Source organism: Chlamydotis macqueenii, chromosome 2, assembly GCF_036417535.1.
Source record: "Chlamydotis macqueenii isolate bChlMac1 chromosome 2, bChlMac1.mat, whole genome shotgun sequence".
NCBI lineage: Eukaryota > Metazoa > Chordata > Aves > Otidiformes > Otididae > Chlamydotis > Chlamydotis macqueenii.
This window is the reverse complement of record NC_141557.1, coordinates 118,321,032-118,346,271: the sequence shown is the minus strand read 5'-3', so window position 1 is coordinate 118,346,271 and position 25,240 is coordinate 118,321,032. Positions and strand designations below refer to the sequence as shown.

Sequence of the window (25,240 nt, the reverse complement as noted above, 5' to 3'; positions counted from 1 at the left end):
AGCGAACACCACTCCAGTGACCACTGCACCTCCAGCGATACAGAACCAACACAGCTTTACTCTGAGAAAGCCTGCAGCAGATACAGGGCACTGACCCTTTGGCTCCCATCCCTCGATTGAAAATCTACATTGAGCAGATTATTCACCATTACTCTTGAACTTACTATTTTTTTTTTTAGAGAGCCTTTATATATATAGGCAAGACCCCAATAGTATAAATACATGTACCGAGCCCTGTCATGAGTCTGGAGATCCTAAGTATAGTTATGCTCAGTCTGAAATGGGGCTGATTTGGCAGGAGTTGAGCGCAACAGAAAAAATAATTTCTTTGAAGAACTGCTTCTCTAGATACACTGAACTGTGCCTCAGACATGGAGAACAAAGAGCAGCAATCTCCTTAACAGACTATTTTTCTTGTGTGCTCCAAGATCCATGATTGTTGTTTGGTTTCCCAGACAGAATTTGAGATACTGGGATTTTTCTACAACACCCCAGGTCATGTTTTTGAGTATGTTTCTCTTCCTGTTTGGGAATGGTACGCACCACAGCCAGGACACATAGCAATACCCAAGAGAGTTACAGACAGTGCAATCTCTGGAAAGGTCTTTTTCCTTTAGTTTTCCTTTAAGATATATTTCAAGCTCACTTTTTAAAATGAGCTGATAAGGGAACTTCTGGTGTTGTATCTGTACATTGGGATGGTTTTGAGAACAGAAAAGAAGTGATAAGAGTTTGCCTTCAACATACCACGATTATTCCCTGCAATATGTTTGCAAACCTGCTGCCAGTTTTCTAGGGATAGTGCATATACATGTGGATTTATTGTGTTTTAATTCATTCTCAGAGGCCTGTAGCAAGTGATGGGCTAAGGGATCACCTCTCTCATGAATCCAGATGTGTACATAAAAATGACAGAAAAAAGCAAGGTGAACAATTGGGCCAGCCAGCATGAGCTAATGTACGATGGACAAGTTTTAGTCCAACCTATGCTCTTTTTCTGTTTTCTCTGATTAATTAGGAAAATTAATGCATGAAATAGAATGTCACTAGTATGCCAACAGCTTTCTGCCCGTGCTAAGCACAACAACAGAGTAAGTGGTTACAGAGCGGGGAGTCTTGCACATTGAAGGCAAAGGCTGAAATGGCCTTTTCCATCCCAGAAGAGACTGGGAAGCACCATGGCCATACTTGATCTCATAGAGCGGGTAAATATCTTTAAAAAAACAAAACCAAACAGCAGAAGCAGTAGAATAGCTTCCTAAGCTAGCCTGCCTACAGCCATGCATATCTCTACCTCCCTGGTCTCTGGCATGACTAAGAGCAGGGAAGGCAAGATGTTGCTTATGAAGTTGAGTGCATTACGTGACGAGTAAAATCCCCCTACTGAGTCATCATTTCTCTATCATGTAGTATCTGTATAACAAGTTGGCCAGAATTTCAACACTGCATATGGCTTTTTCACACATGAACACATTTTGAATCGCATATTTGTGTGAATGGGGATATCAACTTCAGAAAACAAAGTACACCTCTGGTTCAAAAAATGGCTGTGGGAAGTACAAGGAGCTCCAGATTTACTTTCTTTCCTAAGAACCATTACACAAAGTTCACTGGGGAATGTATGAAAATATGTAGAGCTTAACACTGCCAAGTTCAGTGTGCGTTAAACAGAGTGAGGACTTTGCTAAGGCAGCATTGTTCTCTACAGGCTAGTGGTCATAAATACAAATATTCAAGCAATCCTTCACATTTCAGGCATACGCTGTCACCGTTAAGGTTCTTCACTAAGCATTTTTTTTCTATTTCAGAGTCTTGAAGCATTATCCAACGAGCTGGTGTTTTCAGATAGTCTTTTCCTTTTGGGAAGAGGGAAATAAAAATTATATGAGAGAACATGCTGGTTCAGGTGAATCCCTCAGGCTTTAGCAGCAATGGACAAGCCCCAGAGGTACTTTGGACACTCGTAAGCATCCAAAAGATAAGGCACCACAATAATTTTTGTTAAAGCCACTTTTGCATTGCTTTATATCCTAGAGGGAGGTTGTTAAAGGGTTGGAGACAGCAGGTGAAGAAATGCCACCATTTAAAAGAAGTAATTCCTGAAACAAACCAGGCATTTTTGCTGCCTCATGCTCCATCTCTACCCCTCTTTCCATGACCCAGCTCAGAGCGAGGGGCTGTATCAAAGGGGTGCCTGGACAGAGCGGTCACGGTGATGTCTGGCTCCATCCACACCGCCATAAGACTCCGATTGCAGATTTCGTTCTGAGTAACACGAATATGGGATTAAGGAAACAAACAGGCGCACTGAGATCTGAATAAACCTGCTCCTAACAGCAAATAACCCACAAGGTCTTGGTACAGATAAATGCCGTGGTTCTGGCAGATCTCCAGAGACAGAGGGGCAGTCCCGGGCTCATACCTCATTTAATTCCTGAGTGCTGTCATCTTTCACACTTAGTGCCTGCTCGCCGCACCTCTTGCGGTAGGGCACAGCTGGTTAGAAATCAGAGCCACAGCTATTTCCCTGCTGCTGCAAACTACTGTGGATTTTTGTCTCTTTCTGCAGGCATCCAGAAGACATAAAGGGTTGGGAAAGCCCCGGAGTGTGGAGGAAACATGGAACAGGTGTTTTACAGACCATCCTTGACTAAATATTACAAGGCATTTCCAGTTGGTGGGAGCTGTGAGGAGGTCCTCTCCAGGCCTGTATTCCTATGCTGGCAGACGTGTAGGACACAATTACCATATCCAACTCCCTATCCTGGGCATTTTCTACATATAATGCCTTGAAATTCTCTACCTAATTGATTTGCGGCATCCTTGGTCACGGGTCCTCACCTGAAGGGTGAGGGCACAGCACACAGAGAGTAGCAGACCAACAAACCAACCCACCCAGCCAGGAGAACCTTCCAAACCAAAACTGCTTCTTGGACCTGAACCAATTTTACTTGCCGTAAATTAATGGATATCTGCACCCCACTTCTGTTTATAAACCCCCGCTTGTCCTGAGAATTTTTTATTTAATCATTTCGGTTGTTTGTGTTTACTTTTTTCAAAAGAATGATCTTTCTTCTGTTGTTATTGTTTGGAATGAGGTTACACTGAGTAAAATTTATTCAGTATTTTAACAGGAACAGGGAGACCAGTGTAAGGAGCGTGCAATAGATAAGCTGCATTTGGTGAGTGGGGAAAAGTCACATGAGGGCAGATACTATTTATACTGTTCTCCTGCTTAAAATTGATGCTAACGGCACTGACTCGGTGTTTTGATGATAACTTTATTCAGGACATTGAAATGGTGCATAAACATTACCAAGTCAAAAGCTGCCAGAAATGATGGTTTCTGAAAGGGCACTTTTCAAGTGAGCCTTCTGGGACCCTACACATACAACCACAAAATGTGCACAGTGTTTTCTTTTAAAGAGCATGGCTAGCTTATATTAAAACTCCAGTGGCACAAATTTGTGAAATACGTTCAGCAAATTTCACCCCTGAAGCCAGATCAATTAGATTAAGAAGCTGAAACCCAGAAAATAGTGAAGAAAACAGTATTTGCAATGAGAGGTCACAATCCTTTCTTTTGTTTGGGTCCTCAGCTAGCAATCTCTAATGTTGTGAAGAGGCAGGATGCTGCTGATGCAAAAGTAAAATTTGGATGATATTTTATACTAGGGAGGTGTTAATATTGTATTTTACCAAATATTTCGGATTAAGTAATTCTCTTCTTTCTTCTTCCTCCACAGTTTCCTCCTGTTGTAAGGAGGACAGTGCCAGCTGGTTAACCACACTTCACTCCACGGGTGGCTTTGTCTAGTCATGCCTGACATGATGGCTGGAGAGCCGCATCTGGATCTTTCTGCCAAAATTTCCAATTGTCACATTTCCCCCCATGCAATAAAGTTGAGAACGCTGACAGAGATAGGCTGCCAGCATTTTCAGCACTGCCTTATTAGTTCTGGCTTGGTTTAGCCAACACACCGCATAATATTCCAGTAGCTGGTTTGTATTAGTGTTGCTGAGAAAGATACATTACCTGTAGCAAGCATAAAAAATCCTACACACACACACACAAATCCTTTGTGCACACCTTCTCTTTTAGGATAAAAGCACACAGAGCCAAATGTACAGCATCATAATAACATTAAAAAGCATTCAACGCCCATATACAAGCCTTAATACATTTGACACATTATTTTTTTTCCACTGTATGTCACATATTTATTCCTTTTTCCTGTCTTTATTACTAAGACAATGAGGATATTTGCATAAAAACAAGAGCTCTCATTCTTAAAGGTTTGTCTACTCCTGCTTATATTTTCCTGCTCCGAAGGGATCAGAAGCTTCTGTAGAGGGTACCGTAATTGCTTCCAACCCAATGAGCTGTGATGAATAAGAAACAGGAACTTTTAAAAAGAGATCCCGTTTTCATGCAAATACTCTCAGTAATAAAGCACAGGGCAAAAGAACTGTGAAGTTATGTTTTGCAGAACTGCTACTTAAAGCAAAGCCGCTTTGTAGAAGAAAGCCGCGTCTGAATTTTTCTAACTAGTAAGGGAAAGTGAGTTTGAGTATTTTCTGTGAGATTCCAAGTGTCTCCAAACAAGATCGTTAAAAGGCAAAGATGGAATATATCCCCATATTTATTCTCATCAGACCCATCAGCATCACTCTCTGTGAAAAGATCTTAACCAGAATTATGGCACCATTCTCTTGTCTCTATAAACCCAGGAATGTGCACCCTCTTTCCTCCAAAGATTTAGCAATCATCTGGTATGTTCTTATAATCCATCTCCAGATCATTACGTTGGTCTACCCCCTCTTAGTTTTCCAAACGCAGCAGTAACTGATAAAAACCTATTGAAAAAAAAATGGAGATGAATATTTGAATTGGAGACAACAGAGAATTTGTAGGAAACATTTATATTCAACAATAATGAATAGTTTAGCCTTTGCTTCACAATAGCTCAGTCAGCAGACAAATCAAAAACCTTTCTAGAGCGGTCCTTTGCCAGTAACAGTAGTAGGTGGAACGGTGTCCACTTTCTCCTCGCAGAAGCTGTGTCACGGCAGAGTTCCACCTCCCCAGATGTACTGAGGTGACTGATTATCCAGCCAGTCAGGGGATTTCGTCATGCGCCTGAGACCAAAGGCAGACAGCACAGACAAGCCCACGCAGTGCGTGAACACGGCCTTCTGCCTCCACAAGCATTAGGGCTGGCAGCGCTCATCCGTGCTGCCATCACCGGGCTGTAAAGAACGTGACGATAGACTTCCACTGAAATTCTCTCCAGAAGAGAGGAAAAGTGCTAGCAGGTACGCAGTTCAAAGTAAGTAATTGGGGTTGTGCGTCCTCAGTGCGTCTTCTCTTAGTTCAGCAAGGAAGATTTTCAGTCCGCACAGAAGCGGAATCTCCATTGTTACTCATGCACATGGCAAGTTAAAAGTGTCAAAAACATTCTTCTAACTATGTCAGTGAACAAAAAAACAAGAAACAGAAAATTCTCACTCTCAAAGGCTACCGCTGACCATCCAGTAAATCTGTATCAAGCGCTGTGCTGAAATATTATGGTGCACGTTTTGTAAAAACTCCTTTTTGCAGAAATCAGATGATCGATTTAAGCCCAAAGCCTTCTCTCTCTTTTTTTTTTTTCATCAGGTTTAGAAAACGTAGAAGTGTCTTCTCAGCTTTTTCTATGGAATCAGTGCTACATCACCAAAACACTGTAATTTCACCTAGAAACACTGGTAACTTTAATGACAGACATCAGGCCCCATTATGCCTAAGTCTTCACTTCCTATTGCCAGTGGACTTGCTAGAGCTGGTAATTCCCAAAATACAGTATTTGTAACTTATTCATGATTTATTTTAAACCTCTTTCACAGCCTGATGCACATGAGGCAATTTAAATCGCCAACACTCTGTTTTGCGACTAACACATCATTACACTGAACGGAAAAGTTCACACATCTGTTGGTGCCGTATTGTTTCGGGCTGGCCGCAGAGCAAACAAACCAGTGAGGCACAGATTTGCCGTAGGAAGGCTGTCTCCAAACCAGAGGACAGAAACTTTCATTTTCTGACAAAGGCGGGCGAGTTCTGCGGGATGCGGAATGCAGAAGAGCCTCAGCCCATGGCACTGGAGGACCGGTAGAGCCCCCTCTCCCCGAGGATGCTGAGTAACGGGATGTCACTAGAAGTCTTGACAGAAGGAGGGTCTGTGCGAGCCGTTTTCACTACGGGGGGATTCCCATCTGTGCTATTAAACCCTGTTAATTCCGATTCCGACAAAACAGAACAGTGAACCTAACCTCATGTAATTTTCCTTATTTAAATATTTTCCTTATTTAAATATATTCTTGTAGCACTAATTTCAGAGTTGCAGACAATTTAAAAATTGGAGATTGCAAATCTGCATTCTAAACTCACCACATAAATTCTGCTGAAATTACTATGGACACATATATATACAGACATATGTAATGAGTATAGGTTATGCAAATATACTCTACAATGTATATTCATATAAAAGTGAGGTCATGTACTGTTGACCTTATCTATGTCATCAGTTCTTTATGGTTAGCACCATTTTTGTGTCCTGTGCTGATCCACTGCCTGGCCTGGTGGGGTTCCAGGGCGCTCCTAGAACTTCTGGCCAAGTGATTAACGGAAGCAATAAGAAAACGTCCGTACCTTTCACCAAAGCGGATCAAAAATCCTAACAGTAAACCGAAGAAACAATCCAGCTGAGTTAAATCTTATGCTCCATCCCCACTCCACGCCACAGTTGAGTTTTCATCTGCTTTTGTTATTCTCTCTCCTGTCATTAAACAGTTTGAAAAAAATAATGGGTATTTCTGTTGGGTTTTTTTAAGGCATGGTCCAATATTGACTCAATTTGGGAATTTTTCTCTGTTGAGAAGGCATATGGCTCTTTACATGATCCAAAGCGGTACTCCTGGACATGGAATGATTTTCTGATAAAATCCTTGGGCTTCTTTCAAGCATTTCACCCATCCATGCTGTAACTGTCTGGATCACCACTCCTGCCTACATCACATCTTCCTTTCCCCTCCTTGCTTTGCGAGCTTACTTTGGATTCAGGCATAGCACGGTGTCAGTGTGACACGGAAGTTACCGAGCCCCTCAGCAGGAGGCTGGTTTGAGAACAATTACCTGACAGAACTGTTTAGCAGTGCAGCCCAATCTATGTTATGACCCTTTTTCTAAATGTAGCTATAACGGCGCATTAAAGCAGCATTACATCTCATAAAGCCTGCTGGGTGAGGGTTCAGCGAGGTTCCCCTCGTTTCCCTTCAGCACAGCAGTTCCTTTGTTACCGCCTCTCCTCCAGATCCTGTGATGGACGGGAGTCCCGTGCTCCTCAAACACTAAAACGGGGCTGCCAAGATAATTTACAGGCCCTGCGGCCGACGAAAAGTCTCAGGCCTCCTTGGGTTATCTCTAAGTCCTGCTTTTCTCCGCCCATTGTACCAGCTTGTCCTCTCAGATTTTACAGATGCCTGGAAAGGTTTTGGCAACACAAACATCCCTCAGCGCGCTGCTTTTGAACAACAGCCTCCTCCCGGCTTCGCCCGCATCTGCGGCGGTGTTTCTAGACAGAGAGCAGAAAAGCAGAGAGTAAATACAGGACCGGGGTGGTGGGGGGGGGGGGGGGGGGGGGGGGCGGAGAGAGGAGAGGAGCAGCGTGGCGAGTCGTGCCAGGCGGGGAGATGGAGGCCAGGCTGAGGTGCCCACGCGTGGGGCCCGCCGGAGGGACCGGCGTGGGGCGCGCTTCTCCCGGCTCTGAGAGCACCTTCCCTTCCTGCACCAGAAATCCGGGCTGCCCGGGCCTGGGCGGCAAAGGTCCCCGGGTCCGGCTGCACCGGCTCCTTCCAGGCCCTGAATGAGGGGGAACCCGGGCCCAGGCGCGGTTCCCGCCGAGGACACCGAATTCAGGCTCGGGAACCCCCACGACCCCCCCGCCTTTTCGGCGCAACTGAAGGGAAAAGGGCACGTGCCTGGGCCGAATTTGGTTTCGCCCCCTCTCCCCTCGCCTTCCACCCGCGCTGCACCGCTCGCTGGCAGCAGGGCCCCGGCGCAGCCCGGGGTGCGCCGCCGCCGCTCCCGGCCCACCCCCCGCCCCCCGAGGCGCGGCTGCGCCCCCCGCAGCCGGCGCGGAGCCGGGTTGTGCGGAGAGTCCGCGCCGGTTCGGCGCAGGGGGGGCGGGGGGGCGGGGGGGGACCGGAGGAGTCGCCCCCGCGCAGAGGCTGCGCTCCCCGTTTCGCGGTCCGGTAGCGGAGGGGGAACGGCTGGGGGTTGGGTGGGGGGAGGGGGGTGGGCGTCCGCCCCCCGCCGCGGCCCTGCGCGCGCTCCTGCTCCAATAAGCAATAATTAGGTCCTAGGCTAATGATGTGTCAGCTGATCCGCTCGCTCCGTCTGCGCGCGCGGGGGGGGGGGGGGAGGGCTGCGCCCGGAGACATCGCCATGGAAACGCTGCCCTCGCCTCTCCGCCCCCCCCTCCCTTCCCGCCCCGCGCCGGTGGCCCGCGGCCGGGTCCGCGCCGGCCCCCGCGCCCCGCCGCGCCCGCGGAGGCGGAGGAGGGAGGGGGGAGGTGTGTGGAGGTGAGGGGGCGCGCCGCGCGCGCGCGCGCGCCATCCCGACATGGGACAGCGCTGCCCGTCACCGCGCCGCGCCGCCGTCGCCACAGAAACTTTTGTCCCGGCGGCCAATCAGGGCGCGGGGGGGGGGGGGGGGTGCGCGGAGCGGCGCTGGGCCCGGCCCGGTGCGACGCCGCCGCCGCCAGCCCGCCGCGGAGCGCAGCGCAGGGCAGCGCGGGGAGCGGCGCAGCGGAGCGGCGGCGCGCAGCCGGCGAGCGGGCCCCCCCGGGTCGGACGCGTGCCCCAGCCGCGGAGGTGCCGGCTGCGGGCGGGGCGGGGGGCGCGGAGCGCGGAGCCAGCCGGGCGCTGGATGGCGGAGGCGCGGGCGGGCGCGGCCGCGGAGAGGCGACGAGGAGAGGAAGCGCGGCGGCTTACCCCCGCGGAGGGGGTGTCCTGCTTGGAGGAGAGCGCGGAAATCTCCGGCGTGAACTGAAACCGTGGCAGAGGGAGGGAGAAAAAAGCAAAAAAAAAAAAAAATCAAGATTGCTTTTTTCCCTTCTTCTTCCCCCTTTAAAGAAACGGGGGGTTTTCCTCAGCATCCGCACGCAAACTTACTTGAATGCCTCGTAGCCCGTTCGGCCCAGAGAGCGGAGGATACCCCGCACCCGAGGAGTCCTGCGCCTGCCAGCACCATCACCGCACGGGCAGAGCAACCGGGAGCCGCCTCCTTCCCTTCAGCAGCATCCTCCCAGGACCCAGCTGCCTCTGGTCCAGCGCCCGCCTCGCGCATCGCTGGGCTGTGGGCTTGGTGGTTTTTTGTGGGTTTTGTTTTTTTTTTTTTTTTTTTCCTCCATCTGCTGGGATTGCTAAGTAAATAAATAGAGGAAAATTCCTAAAAGGGCATCTGAAAATTCAGTGGGACTGAATGTGCGGAAGTGAAACGCTCTCAGACCATTATTATTATTTTTTTAAAAAATTAAAAAATACATACTTAAAACGCGGATCGGATGTATTAGGCTTAGAAAATAGCAGGTAAGAACTTTCTTTCTTTCCGGTACCTTCATGCCCGGAGCGGGGATATCTAAAGCAGAGCTGCCCAGCCCTGGAATAAAAAGGGGGAGCAAAGAGACCCGTGTGCCCTTCAGAGCTCCCTCCATCCTGCGCGGCGAGGCGGCTGCGGGCAGAGGCAGAGCCCGGACAGAGACGGAAAAGCCTTTCGAGAAGGCAGCCCAGGGCGGAGGAGGCTGGGCTCTTTTTTTTTTTTTTTTTTTTTTTTTCCCCCCTTCACCTGCGCTATCCAGCGTGAATCCGGGTGCTGCTGATGTATGGAAAAGAAGAAGGATCCGAATCAATATTTTCTTTTCTCTTCGCTAAGCCGAGGGATAGGATTTTAATTATTTATCCACCCGAACCCCTCTCCGGGTAAGACGCTTGCTGGAGCCAGTGGGATAGTCCTGCCTTGCACAATTATTAAAGAGACTGATCACGTACAGTGGAAGGATAAGGGGAGCCTCCACCAGACCCGTTTTGTGGGAAAAAAAAAAAAAAAAAAAAGGAGAACATTGCCACACTATTGAATTGATTGCTGCCCCCCCTACCCATCCCCCTCTCCCGGCCCCCCACCCGCCCGAACCACCACCACCACCACCACCACAACAACAACAACAACAAAAAAAAACAAAAAACCGGCCGGGATCTGCCTGCACCGGGACCTCCCTCGCTCCGGCTGGGAGCTGGATGCATTTTTCATGAGCGCTGGGTGAACAGGTGCAAAGTGCGGCGGGGCGGCCCGGCCCCGCACCCCGGCCCGCGGCGGGGCGGCGTGTGCGTGTGCCTGCCTGCCCGTCCGTGCGTGTGTGTGTGCGTGTGTGTGTGTGTGTGTGTGTGTGCCCGGCGTGTGCATGTGCGCGCGTGGGTACTAGGAGATTATGGAGAGCGGCGACCGGGACATGTACCGCCAGTTTCAAGACTGGTGTCTCAGGACTTACGGGGACTCGGGAAAAACCAAGACGGTGACCCGTAAAAAATACGACCGGATCGTCCAGCTCCTGAACGGCTCCGAGTCGAGCTCCACGGATAACGCCAAATTCAAATTCTGGGTCAAATCGAAAGGCTTTCAGCTCGGCAACTCGGACGAGGTCAGTGGTGGTGCTGGAGGAGGGAAGCAAGTGCTGTACGTGCCAGTCAAAACCACGGTTAGTAGAGAATTGTCTTCCTTCTTCTATGTCGGCCGCTGCAGCCCGCTCCGGGAGCGAGAGGCGCAGGGGGGGGGGCCGCGGCCGCAGTTGGCTCCTTCCTTCCTCCCCCCCTACCCCCCAAGTCATCCTCACCATGTTGCGTTTGCCTGTCACATCAGACACCGCCGAGGTCTTTTGTGGGTCCTTTCCTTTAAAGCGATCGTGCGCGCAGCACACCCCGCCGGGGCCGTGCCGTTCTCCCCCCTCCTGTGTCTGTCTGTCCGTGTGTCCCCCTCACCACCCGTCCCCTCTTCCCCACACCCCGCTCCTCGGCCCGTCGCGGCGGGTTTGGGGTGGGCTATTGTCCCCCCGGCCCATTGTGCCGGGCTCCGGTCGGCAGCACACGGTGTGGGGTTGGGGGGGGGGGCACAAAGCACAGCGTGGCGCCGGTCGGTGATCTGGAGGGCTGTTTCCCCGGGATATCTGTGGTTTTTATTTTTTTTTTAATTTTTTTTTAATTTTTTTTTTTTTTATTGTTAGCCCGCAGCCCCTGAGCCGCCGAGCGGCACGAATGCGCCGGGCTGGCTGTGGAGCGCCGGCTGCGCCAGTAACGGCGGCGGCGGGTGGAGGGGGGGGGGCGGTGAGAGGAGGGAGGGAGAAAGACAGGGGATGCTCAACAAAGGGAGAAGAGGGCTCCCCACGAGCGAAGGGAAGGGTGTGTATTTTGTTCCCCTTCCATGGGGTCGGACGGGTCTCGCAGCCATAGAGGCTTAAAACGCGGCTGCGGGTGGCGCGGCTGGAGCTGCAGAGCTGGGCGCGGGTCTGGCAGCGGGAGAGCCGCGATGCTCGCTGGTGGCAGGAGCGACAGATTTTCCTGTGTGAGAAGATGGGGACTGTTGGCTGCAAGTAGGTTTTGCCTATTGAACTCTCTCTGATGTGTCATTATTCTTACTTCTTATGCTCCGGGTCACGCAAGCAAAGCTGCTTTTGTCTGTGCGTGGGGCGGGGAGGGGGAGCTGAGAAAGGAAACCCGGCAATTAAAAATATTCCTGCCTGGGCATTTGGCTTGGATGAGCAATATTCTCTTTTTTTTTTTTTTTGGACTGGCAGCTTATTCCGACCTAACGGGAAGGTTGCTGGGCGGCGCAGCAAAGGAGGCTTCTTGGAAAGTCTTCTGGGTTGGGTTGTGACGTAGGATGCCGGGGAAATCTGTCGCTCTCTGCCTCGCTGAAGTCATAAACCTGGGCATTCCCCGGGGCCGGCTGGTATTTGGCCCTCCTGTCATCACCGCCGTCATGGCTGCGAGGAGGCAGAGGTGGGAAATTAATTTTAAGGCATTTACAAATAGGAAGATGGGAACTGAAAGGGATGCTCCGGACAGGGTTTGTTCTCTCTCCATGATTTTTAGTCACCAAAGCCTTGCCTTGTAGGTCTGCCTATAGATTCAGGGAATTTGGAATGTAGAATTTCTCTTCTACTCTTAGACGACTGATTGCTAATCTCTGACCGCAGCAGGTACTGTAGACTAAATTTATAATGTAAATGTTGTCTAAAGCAGAAGTCTCCAAATAGGTTGGTATTTTTTAATCTCTCTTCTGCTTACTGGAATAATAATTTTGGAGAGCCTGTAGGCACAATCTTTTATTTCTAAGATTATCCTTTTCACTGCAAGTTCAAAACTGCAAGCAAACCCAGTATTTTTTAAAATTACATGGACTACGCTAGTAAATAAAAAAGCTAACCTTAATTTTGTAAGGTGGAATTTAAAAACTAAGTGCTGTTCTGAGCCTCTGAAAGACAAAATGCAGTGATGATCAGCTTGCCTATTTTCTCTCACTTTTCCAGGCCACGAGAGCCCGGAGTCCCACCTTGCCATTCCCTCTTCTATTTTTTTATTTGGATCAAATACTCAAAATTTATTTTTTTTCCTTCAGATTTCAGTCAGAGGTCGAACGCCTTGCTGGTCTCATTTTTGTTCAATTGGGGCATCATAGTCTTAACCGTGAATGTCTGTGAAGGTCCATCCTTATATGTGCCTATAGGTATTCATACAGAAGCAACTACCTTCAGGTAGTTTAAGCAGTGAAGCAGGCATGCTAATAAAAGGAAGGCAGGCAAGTTAACGTGACATATCCATAAGCCATTTCAGAATATCAGTACATTACTTGAACAATGACATATAAAACCTGAGAGAAAAGGTCTTGTATTTCGGTAAAATTTCCTCCCTCCTGCTGGCCAACGTAAGTCTGTTGTCCAACATGGATGAGAAAAAGTGATACTCAGCACTCTTGTAGAACATTCAGCCCTGAGAAACAAATGCCGTCCCCTCCTAAAACCATGAAAGCGGCGTCACTATCCCATCACAAAAGGCAAAGGTGTTTTTAAGCAGACCCGTAGGGTGGCCATGGCTTGTATGAGCTCTGGCCGGGGCAGGGGCAGTGCCTGCCGGGCGCTGGAGGCTCTGAAAGAATCCCTTCAACATAAGAGGGGTGCAGCCCCTGGCCCAGAGAAGGTCAGTGGGAAAGCTCCTATTGACTTCATGAGGCCTAGGATTTCATCCAGCCAGGAATGATAAGTTACAGGGGAAAGACTGGATTTTCCTCAGACAGTAATTGTTGGTAAGCCTTAAAGGTGCATTCTCTCATTTCTTTAACTCAAATTGTTTAAGAATTTATTAATTTATGACCCTTTAGAAAGATCTCCACTGTTTTATTTGGTTTTTTACCCCATAAATTTGAGCTCATCCAGTCCACAGGGAGAGCCACAAACAGTAACAGATCCCCAAACGACGAATCCCTCCCTCCTCCTCTCCCTCTTCCTGTCCATCACTTGATCTCACCATAGGTAAGAGTAATTTCAATTTAAAATTAATCACTGCTGGCAGCATGAGCGCTCCCTCTGCAGTAACAGGATGGATGAAATTACAAGGTGGACTCTACTGTCACAAGCTGGTCAAAAAAAAAAAAGAAGCAAATATTCAAGTATTTTGTTAGGAATTATTCTCTCCTTGAAGCTTTAAGATTTGCTGCTCAGCTTTGCTGTCAGCCAGAGAGATTTGCTCCTGATGGTGCTGTAATCCACTGCTGCTGGTAATTAGACATCATTACTGCTGTGTTAAAGGGAAAGAGAGAAGGAGAGAGGACAGGCTGGGGCTAATTAACTACTTGATTCTAATGAAAGAAAGAGAGCCTGATAGCAACTGGGAGGTTGCACCGGAACAGGCTAGATGTACAACAGAGCCTTAATTGAAGCAGGGGTGTCTTGCAGACTCACAGTAGCTGAGCCTTGGTCTGCTTTCATATTCTGTGGGCAGCTGCGCACCAGGCGTTATTCTGTTTTTCCCTTGCCTGGTTGGTAAGTAGCTCAAAGTCACGGGCCCATCTGCAAGTTTAAGCATGCTAGCAAGGAGCACACATAGATGATTATGTGCTGGCTTAATCTGTTTTATGGGTATGGTCTCCTCAAGAGCAGCAGGAACAAATCAATCTCTGAACGGTCACATCCCTCTGTGGCCTAGGAGATGCACTTTTGGTCACCAAGCAACAACATTCCCTGCAAAACAGCCATTTTAGGTCCAAAGTGGGACAGCACACAGTAAGGTATTCCGGTGTGCCACCCAGGGATGATCTCACTTCTGCAACTTTTCAGGGTGCTGCTGTTACCGTCCTAGGTTTTCTTTCATTAAGCCCAAGCTGCACTTTATGAAAGTAGTGAAATGATGCCCAGCCTAAACGCACAGTATGGACGTGTTAGGCCAACAAATATGCCAAATGGCTGACAGTATAAACTTTTAATGGTCAGTACTGACAATCCTTAAGGATGCGTGGAACTAATATTTCTCATATAATATCTTTCCTGACCGTATATGTGATTTTTATGGTGGATTTTTTTTTGTTTGTGTTTTCTGCATAGTTCTTTAACTGGAACTATTTATTAATTGGCAACTTGAAAACAAATTTATTTTCACCACTTTTCTGTCTCTTTGCTTGATGTTGTCCATAGTCACAAATATGGCCTCTAAAATCAGTCTTGCTTTAAAAATAAGTTAAAAAATAATGGCCTAAGCTGTATCAGTGGATTCTAAGCAGAACTTTCCTTTAAAAGAGAAGGGCTAAGATGACTGCAGGATATGTCTCAAATATAGAATTTACACGGTATTAGCAAACTAATAGAATATAACCTCAAAGGCCAAGTTCGGATTGCTTTTATGTCATTATTAATTTGCAGTGACACCACTGACTTTAACGAAATCACAAGCCTAATGTATGAATCTTCCTGTGTCTTTTATATTCTCCAACTATAAGCTTAGAATGAACTTTCATTCAGAAACCAAATTTTTTTCCCGTTTAGTTAACTCTTTAGCTCCTCCAAGAGGATCCGGTAGCTGTCAGATCGCCGCTAGCAGACCAGTGAGGCTCTCTGCAGGTGCCGGGCTGTACTACTGAATCTGATTACAAGATTTAGGGCTTAAAATTATAGGCCAGTCAGTTCTTTGGAAACGGCTGTATCCCAGCCCACCTCTTGTTCTGTCAGTGATGAAGAGTAGTAGATGGACACACGAGTTTATGGTTCGTTTTATTTTATATAACTACTTTGTTTATAAACAATAGAAGAAACAGATCACAACATGTCAAAATATGGTGCTTTAAATTATGTCTTAAATTGTTTGTTATTTTAGGGCATTTTATAGCAATATGAAAATATGCAGCTTTGCTTCATTGCATTTCTCCCCATTTTTGTAGCCATCAAGATAAAAAATGAATAAAAGAGTTTGTCAAATGTATATTGGTAGCTCTGTAGCCTGCTGAACTGCCAATACGTAATAGCAGTAAGTACCACAAGGAGGTGATGCTCAGGGTGAGCTATAATTTATCCCAAGGTACAATTCAGTGGTAGTTTACAGTCCTGTGAAACACACCTTCCAGTCTCGGACGCGGTATTCCAGCCCTGCCATGTCTCGTTTTAAGTGCCCGCCCCATTTTCCTTTACCCCTGTTGAGGTTTGCAGAAGGTCGTCTCCTCCAGCTACCCGCAGCCTCTGCCCTGCCGCTTGCAGGCCTCCCGACGGACTCTGTGAGGAGGGATGCTGGTGAATCAGACAGACAGTGCTGGAAAATGGTCACAGCAGATGGAACAAAACCGGTTTAGTTGGCAACTCCTAATGCAGGCATTCAGCAAAGCGTTCATGAATAAAGAGAGTAACTCTGTCCTGAAATTTGAAAATGTTAAAGCAGCCGTATGTAAGGTCCCATCTCCACATGTGTGTGTGAGGGAGAGGCAAAGGGAGAGGAGCTGAGATCTCGTGGTAACAATGTTGAGCTAGAATTTTCCAAAGAAACATGTGCCAAACAGAAGAAATTTTTAAAAAGGGGCACATTTAAAAGTGATCCTCTGTAAAACCGGAAAATCTTACTGTTACTTTAGAAACCTTAAACAGGTGTAGCAATACCATAACAATAACTACTCCTGATATACCCATCCCATATATACCCACATATTGTGAGAGACAGGATGGCAGATTCAGTGCAATTGCCTGGTAAAGGCCAGGCTTGTTGCTCGAAAGCCCAAATCTTTCCAGTGACCCAGAGTAAAAAACTCCCGATTTAATTTTCATGCTGCTGGGAAGCTTTACTGAAAAGATGGAGGTGAGAGCAAACTTGGTTCTTCAGTCTCTCACTCCCCGCCTCTCGCCAGGGAAGCTGGGCTGGATTTGGCCGTGATGCAGCACGGCAGGGACTCCAGCTCAGGCACCTCAGCCCCGATTTTTGTCAGAGGTGCCCAGCATTGTTTCTGTGGCTGCATGGCTATGTGATCAATGAGAGGTACGCAAGTGTTTGCTAGCAGGTTACTGCTAGGACAGGCTGATATGCTTCAGTACAGTGTAATGGGCCTTTTCCTGATCTTTTTATGGAGATACTTTCTTTCCCTAACTTTTGAGGTGATCGCCATAGGATCATAGGATAGTTAGGTTTGGAAGGGACTTTTAAAGGTCATGTAGCCCAACCCCCCTGCAAGGAACAGGGACATCTCCAACCAGATCAGGTTGCTCAGAGCCCTGTCCAACGTGGCCTTGAATGTTTCCAGGGATGGGACATCCACCACCTCTCTGGGCAACCTGTTCCGGTGTTCCGCCTTCACCATTGCTCTTGTTCCACGCTCCAGATAGAAAGCAGACACAATCCGGAGAGACTACACACGTATATAGACAGGAAGACTCCCTGTAGAGAGGCCTTATCATGAACACAGGCCCTTGGGGGAAGAGGGCTGGTGCTAGTGCTGGACGAATGTGGGAGTTAATGATTCAGATTTGTTTTTATGCTACAGAAATAAATTAAAAGTGGCTGACAATGAACCGTGAGTTTGGGTCTGCTGGTGAAAGGAGGCAACCGGCAGCTGTTGTGTTTGGTCTGAAAGAAGCTGTTTGGGTCCTGATCTTTCCCCGCACGCAGGATACACCTGCTGAGAGTCTGCTGGTAAAAGGGGAACAAAACAGGCAGGGCAAATGTCGGAGAAAGATAAAAATGAGGTAGATGTGGGGAAGGATTATGAGACAGCGTGGCAGGAAGGAGGATCCGACCAGATTCTGCAGCCTCCCCTGCACCGCAGAGCATCACAGGAATCTTTTGTTCCTTACTGAGTAGGCTGACCCTGATCAACACAGCCTCCAAAATGAGTAGAGCTTTCCAGGACGTAAAAGATGTTTTTATCTTCTATGTGTCATTTTAAACCTGCCGGAAGCCTTTCTGACTTTAGAAAACTCAGGAGAGAGTAGCTGGTGCATGGGAGTTGTTTACATTGTCCTGCAACAGCACTGAAAGGGATCGTGCAGCTTCCTTAAATTACCCTTCTGCTCTGTTTAAATAGATGAGCCTCAAAACCTTGCATTTCCACCAGCGAGATTTTTTTTTTTTAATGGTCTAAAAACATAAAATATCCATAGAATACAGACATTGCCAGGAAAGACTTGCTACAAGTTATGGCATTGAGTGTTCTGGGTGCAAATGAATTTTCTTAGCGATGATCAGCTTTATTAGGGATAGTTGTACAGGCTTTTAACTGTTTATTCAGTAATTCTGCAAGCCCCAAAACCTGGCAGTTATTATGTGTGTCTGCAGGGATTAAAGCTGGTTGTTGCAATGGAATTGTAGGGTTTGAACCATTTAGTTGCGTATGTGGATGCTCTTCAACTTAAGGGGCTATCTACAGTGAACATTTTACTTAATAAATCTGATCAATGTTAGAGTTAGCCTCAAGTAAAGACTTTTTTTTCAGAAATAAATATTCTGTATAGACTTGGAAGGACAATTTTTATTAAATGACCTACTTGAGCCTGGGATGAAGCTCATTCAACCTTTTTCACTTGAGAGCCTGTAATGAAACTCCTCTGCGAAATGAGAGGTTATTTATACAATATTGCTAGTAAGATCTATGTATTTGAAAACTTGGTAAATTTTGTTACCGCAAAGTTTTTAACACAACAAGAGATGGATGCAATAACGTTTTGGCTGTATTTAAGAAAATTTAGGAGGTGAGATCACTTGCACATAAATGATTTATCACTAACTCACCATACAATTTTTAAATGAGTATGTCTTGTGATTGCTCTCTGCATTGCCTCTAGACTCATACATACCAATACTGCCAGGTGGATTCTATAGAAAACTTGTGTTCAATACAGATCCAGAGCTGAAGTAGCTGCTACTACATCATGACCTGTCTGTAGGGTAAAGCAGCATTGTGTTGCCACGTGGGAAGTCAAACTTTTGAATGGACGATCCTGAGCTGGTAGAAGATGAGTAACAAGCAAGTAATTATACGATTATTTAGATACATCAAGAAAAGAACAGCTAAGGTATGGCCAGATGTTTCATCAGACAGGAAAGCAAAGGAGTATAAAAAGGTTTCACGGAACTTACATTTTTCAGGATGTATCTACTCTGTTGTGGGCGATGAGGAAATACCTGTCCTGGGTTTACATTTTCCAGGTGACAGAACTGAAGAATGGTCACAAATAGAGGAATAACAAAAACAGGCAATCGCAAATCAAAATACAAAATTGCAGTGCATCACCAGGACTAATACAAATCCAAGAACACTAAAAATACTTAAGAATGAAGTAACTAAAATATTATTAAATTCATCAGTTGCCACTATATACGGCAATGATAATGGAGCATAGCCAAAAATGTACTAGAAAGAGAAAAAAAAAGGTGGTAAAGATAGTTCGTAGAAATGACAGACCCGTGAACCATATTTTAACACCAGAAAAAAAAAATGAGTAAGAAAATAATTAAAAATAGAGTTGTTAAGTGTCAATATGAACTATGCCTGGTTGGTGCAACTAGTTTGGATTTTGTAAGGGTTAATTACGTTCCTCTCACTTGACCTGTTCATAAATAATTTTCAGGTGAAACTTTGGTTCTGGCTTCCTTCTGAAATGATACCAATCTGATACTGACTTTATTAAAGCAGGGTTGAAACTTTGGCTATGAGAATAAATTAAAGCTGGTGAAGAGTTGAGAAACCATAGGAAGTGTTTGAGACCTATACAAATGCATATATACCCACAGATAAGTGTGTATATATATGTGTGTATATACATATATACACATAAAACTCAGACAAATGAAGGCATTTCAACACTGGATGCAAACTAATTAGGTTAAGCAAGTCAAGGAAGAATTGGGAGGGAAAATAGAAATATCATAACAAAGGAAAAAAAGGAGAAATCATGGCAGGCAGAATTCCCTACAGACCATTGCCAGATAATTTACATTTTATGCCATTGTGACATTAGCTTTTTGAAAGGAAAGGAAGAATTCAAGCTCTTCAATCACATTTTAAATATATAGAATTAGTATGACATCTCAAGGGAAATATTTAGGAATAATTTCAAACAAATCAATAAGTATACCTTCAATAAGCATAGTGGGGATAACAAAAATTTGCATTAGGAAGAGTATAGAGAATAACATTAAAAACTTATTCTTCTCGTTAATTAAATGGTATGTCCTTGCCTTTAATAATATGCTTAAGTGTATTTACTTCACCTCTAAAAGGTCATGACAGATGAAAGGTCCAGGGAAGGTAACTGAGCTAATTAAAGAAAAGGGGTACTTATAAGAGAAATAGATTTTAGTGGTTGTATCACCCAGAAAGATGAATGTTAAGAGAAAATGCGCAGTAGAAAACAGACACGTAAAGAGGTAGAAAGAAGCTGAGGGAAATGGTGTGGTGTAAATGATGATGAACAGCAGAGAGAGAAAATTCAGCAGCCACCCTTATTAATCCTATTCCATTCTTCTAAGACTCTTTTGACAACCATCTCAAAAGGTAAATTCAAAGCTAGGCCATTGTTTTATAACCCATAGTGTTGGGACTGGAAAGTCTGCATTGCAGCCCCTAGGGAAACTCTGACTGATTCAGCCAAAATGTCTTCCAAGGATTTTACAAGGGAATGATAGCTCTGTGGCTCTTGCCAGGATGCAGTATGCTCTTTACGTTGGTTCAGCTTTGCTGGATGGAGCAGAAGTGAGGACAAGGTCACATTCCTGCCCTTCCTCCTCTGTGCCCTGGGCACTGGTGATGGCACTTACCTCCTGCCTTGCTCTTACCTGGTGTCTTGCAGCATCTCCTCAGGTGTCTTCCCATGGAGCATCTATTGGGGTTGGTCATGTTCCAGCCCATACAGTCAACGCAAGGGAAGACTTGCAGAGTGTGGTGGAATCCCAGCATCTTCTCTTCCCCTTTGTACTGAATTTTAGTATTGCTGGTGGTCTTGTTTCATGATCAGATTATTCAGTTTTAGGTGTGCGTTCTTAGGTTGGCTGAAGGTAGCAGAGGAAAAGAATTTTGTCATTACTGCACAATGCACCTGCATGCGCCGTATTTTGTTTAGAGGTTTATTTGTTTATTTACTAATTACTGAGCTCTGAAACATCCCTTGGTGATGGGACCAGGTGATTCATTGGTCAGTTTGACCGTAGTGGTTCCTGTGGCTCGTTGTTGTAGTGATATTACTGGTCTGGAGGAAGGAAGGAGAGCATTCAAGTTTCTGAGCTCCAGCAGTATCCTGTGTGGACCAGGGCATGAGATTACAGTGATTTACACAGAAAGTTTGTGATGAACCAGCCCCATTTTTTAATTTACTCCACTTGCGATGAGAAGTAATGTGCCGTTTTCACCTTCATATTTTTGCCTGTTTGTTCTAGGATTTTTTTTGGTTGTTGTTTCAATGCTTATTGCACTATTACCAAACTCTTACTATAGTGGGAAGGAAAAAAAGAAAAGCAGACTTATTAGAGAATTAACTGCAGATATAAGAGGAAATTAGCTAATTCAAATGATGACAATTTCTGGAAGACTTTGCTTTTGACCATTTTGACCATAAAGTGTGGCATCTATCTAATTAGATTGACCTGTCCCATTGAATTTCTGAAGAAAACAGCATTGGAAGACAATAAAGAAAGTAACTAATTCTTTTCTCCCTTAACCTAGACATAGTCATGATTTTTTTTTTTATGACATCTTTTGATAACCTTTATCTTTTTGTATTCTGAGAGTTCAGCAAATCTTCATAGCCATGGTAGCCACAATACTAAAGTATTTCATTTGTAGCAAGCAAACAGCTCAGCTTTTTTTTTTTTAATGAGTGCTATATTCCAATTCCAGGCATCTGTCTAAAACCTGTAGTTCAGATAGACCACATCTCTTTACCCATTTTTGTTTCAAATTGGGCTTATCCAACAAGGAGATGGGATAATAAGTTCTGTATGTATACAGCAGCAAAAAAACAGAACTTCTCAGAAAGATGTATATTGTAAACTCATTGGTCTTTGACCTTTTTTAGAAAACCTACACAAATCCTTGGCTTTGCTTTACCAGTGCACAAGGCCTGGTTATCATTGTTTTGGTGTAGCTGAGAGCTGAATTGGGCATATGGTGAGCTTCCATGGAATTAAATTTGCGCTGAAGCAAATAATAAAGCAATATAAATAAAGCTAGGTCTAGAGCTGAATAAAGCCCATTAAAATAAAACTACTTTATTCCTTTTAACTGCCCCTTCTGCATAGCAAATTCTAATATTATTCTCTTCAAATCAGCCCAATTTTGGCAAGATACATTGGACTTTGAGGAAACTGTAGAACTGAAAATATTCTTTTACCTATACTTGAACCCCTACATTTTCAACTTGAACCAAAAAGGCTGTTTTCAAAAACTGTGTAGGAAAAAGCATTCTGAAATAGGTGAAAGCAGGTCAAAATTTATTATTAATAATAAGTAGAGCAATTTAATTAATAGAATTCTAATGAACTATGTCTTTTTTCTGCCTCTTATAATTGAACTTTAATGAATTTATAGGTAATTACCAGATTTAAAATAATTTATTTAATTCTTAATAAATGTAAAGTCAGGAAAATTTTCACATAGACTTAAAAAAATTCCACAGATTTGCATTATCATTCTTGCTGTAATTTGAAAGCAAGCAAATAAATTAAAACATTGATGGTTCTGTGAAAGTATTTTAAAGTGAATTGTTAATTTGCTTAATAGATCCAAAGAGTAAAATTAACAGACCTACAGAAGAGCTGAAAAACTGTAGCTGTAGGAAGTTGGAAGGAGTCAAGCTGGTGAAATCTGTGAGGCTTTGAAGGACCAGTCCTGTCATCCTAACTTGTGCTGGATGAAATCCCCTCCTGTGACAGGACCAGCACAAGGTCTGTGAATTTTTTTTTTTTTTTTTTTTTTTGCACCAAGATTACGCCCAGGTTTTGACGATATGGGTGATGCTTAGGCTTTCTAATGGCCGGTGGCCAGGCGAGGAGTCCACCCACAGAGCCTCCGCCATGTGCACCCAGTACCCTGATCAGCTGGTATCGGCTGAGTGGGTGGCAGTGACCACGTTCTCAACAGGACACGTTCAGATAAAGTTCTATTCATAAAGAATAATTTACCTAGAACTGCTACCCCATTTTGCCGCAGTATATTCCAATGCGATAGACCAGTGCTTAATAAGCATACAGACATGTTTGTAAAACGTGTAAAAGTGTCTGGAAAGATTTAATGACAGCAAGGCCAAATTCAACTGTGAAATAATAGTAGCAGCACCCTGCTCCCTCCTCTTTGGTTAGCATCTTCTGCAGTGCCAGAGTTGCACTCATCGCAATGCACTGTACAGACAGCTGTCTTTTGCAGAAATCCCCATATTCTGGTTGCTTAGGGAGGGAAAAGCCAAACTGGAGAACAAGCTTGAGCTTAGTCCTTTAAACTCTCCATATTTTAAGTTGATTAAAAGTGCATCTCTCATCCTTTCCCCTTCCCCACAAAACATACACAACACAACCTCAGTTACACTGCTGAGGTGGTTTCTTTGCTTGTTTCTAAGTATTCTCCCTTTTCTCTGAGTATTGCATTAGGACCTATGCTATGGGGAGAATTCAGATCTCTTTCTTTTTTCCCTGTCTCTCTGAACTATATTTGCATTAGAGAAATCCTGCTTCTAATCAGAGTGGAAGAAAAATGAGATGAGAGAACAAAGTGTTAAAGCCCATCAAGTATAAACAAACTTTGGCTTAATAGCTCCCTATCAGCTCATCCTAAAGCAAGAAAGGCAGCTCTGGGAGAGGTGGAGGCTGAGGAAAGTAAAATAAGCCTGGAAAACACATGCTATATATTACACAATAATAATAATAAAGCTAATGAGGTAAACCAGGTAAAAGACAGCTGATGCTTCCTGTTAACTTGATAATAAAAGTACTGTTGATCTTCAAAACCGACATTTATGCAGGTAAGCATACCTTTTGGCTGCCTATAAACACAGAACAACCTGAAGGTATTAACTACCTAACCATTAAAACTGCCTGGAAAATGTGAGGAAGATGAAACAGGATGGTTTGGTTTCATTTTGTTTTGCTGAATTTAATGTCAGCAAAATTTTGAACAAATTCTTTGTATATTCCCCAGCATTTATTTCAAATTGGAGTTTATTTGTCAACATTTGGGTATCACAGCATGAGATAGCAGAAAGTAGCTAAGCAGAATCTTGCTAGACACTGAAAAGCTTGTCTTTATACAAATATGCAAATAATCAATACAGGTGCTAGATACACCTTGCAATTTGAATTTGAATGCATTTGCCGTTGTGTCATGGCCCCAGTATCTATTTGATGTCTGCAGTGCCATGCATTTTCCTCTATCCTTGCCATGTCTTTACTGCTGCAGATTATTATTTACTCATAGGCAGAGAACCGTTTTTCCCTTGTGCTGCCTTTATTTCCAGACCTCGAGGCCTGCTGTTTCTCGTTTTTAATTCCAATCCAATGGCAGGTGCCAAGACGCAAGTGTATATTATCTGTGGGCAGTAGGATCAGCCCCGTTTGTGTAACATCAGTTGAACTGAACCTCTCACTGTGCTGGCTGCATGTTAATATTTTTAATCTCTCTTTGGAAGGCACGCTGTTTTGGTGAGCAACCAAATGCAGGCTAAGCTGCACACAAGAGGAGATCTACAAATGGGTTTCTAAATGTAGGCTTCTGTAAAATTGAAAGAAAAACAAACCACAAACCAAAAACCCTTAAAAATGTGGAACTGGAGAATCTATTAGGTCCAATCCACCCACCACCATCTGGAGCAATAAGTTATCTATCATCTTATTTATTTAAACGAAACTTTGGACATGGCATGAGCAGAAATGAGGTGAATAAGTTGAGCTGAAATAATTTGTACATCAATCTTTTAAAATGTCCAAGGCCAAGAAGGCAGATTTTAAGAACTGCTGAATGACATTACCATAATAATGTGAAATAGACCATTTTAAAGGCAAAAACCCTCTTCCCGCTAAAGTCAATAGCAAAATCCCACTGACTACAATAGTAGTGGGATTGGTCTGCTAAGTAGCAAACCATGCTTTAAAAAAATCAATACTTCAATTTTACAAGGTAATATGGATAGCAGTATAGTTGCCTATCATCAAACCCCGTAGTCTGTGGGTTTTATCTCTCTGATAATACCGAGGTTCAGCACCTCTCTTTTGAATCATTGAGGGCAAAAAGACATGAGCCATTTCAAAGCGTTTCCCCTGCCCCTGGCTGAGAAGGTTCTCCAGAGGCAGGATGCGCTGCACCCCGCGAGCCTCCGTCAGTGCCGCGCAGCAAGGATGGCTCTGAAATGAGTGACTGCCGCACTTGGAAGGAAAAAAAAAAAAAAAAAAAATAGCATTAATCGCTGTGGATCGTGCTGTAGCGTTTGATGCTTGGAACTTCAATTCCAACTCTTAATACGTGTCAATGATAAGCAGAAATGCCCCGAAATGGGTCAGGTTTTCATCTCAAACCACACCATAGAAAATACTGGCCGTGTTTTTATTTTGTATTTTCCTTCTACGTTTGAAGCACTGCAGTGTGGTGATTCAGAACAGAGCTCTGTCCCAGACGCTCGTCCTTACACAAAGGATAACACGCGGA

General features: G+C 44.9%; 1 protein-coding gene across 3 annotated transcripts in view; it reads left to right on the top strand.

The window, feature by feature from the left end:
* Positions 1-10,524: 10,524 nt before the first annotated feature.
* NOL4 (nucleolar protein 4) overlaps positions 10,525-25,240 on the top strand; it is a 195,909-nt gene continuing 181,193 nt past the window's right edge. For 2 of the 3 annotated variants that reach the window (XM_086740772.1, XM_086740771.1), the window contains exon 1: positions 10,525-10,796. In XM_086740772.1, the coding sequence (XP_086596898.1) occupies positions 10,530-10,796 (267 nt within the window). In that variant the 5' untranslated portion in view covers positions 10,525-10,529. Of the gene's footprint in view, positions 10,797-11,593; positions 11,685-25,240 lie in introns of those variants that run through there. The other variant, XM_086740774.1, reaches the window with a different exon arrangement.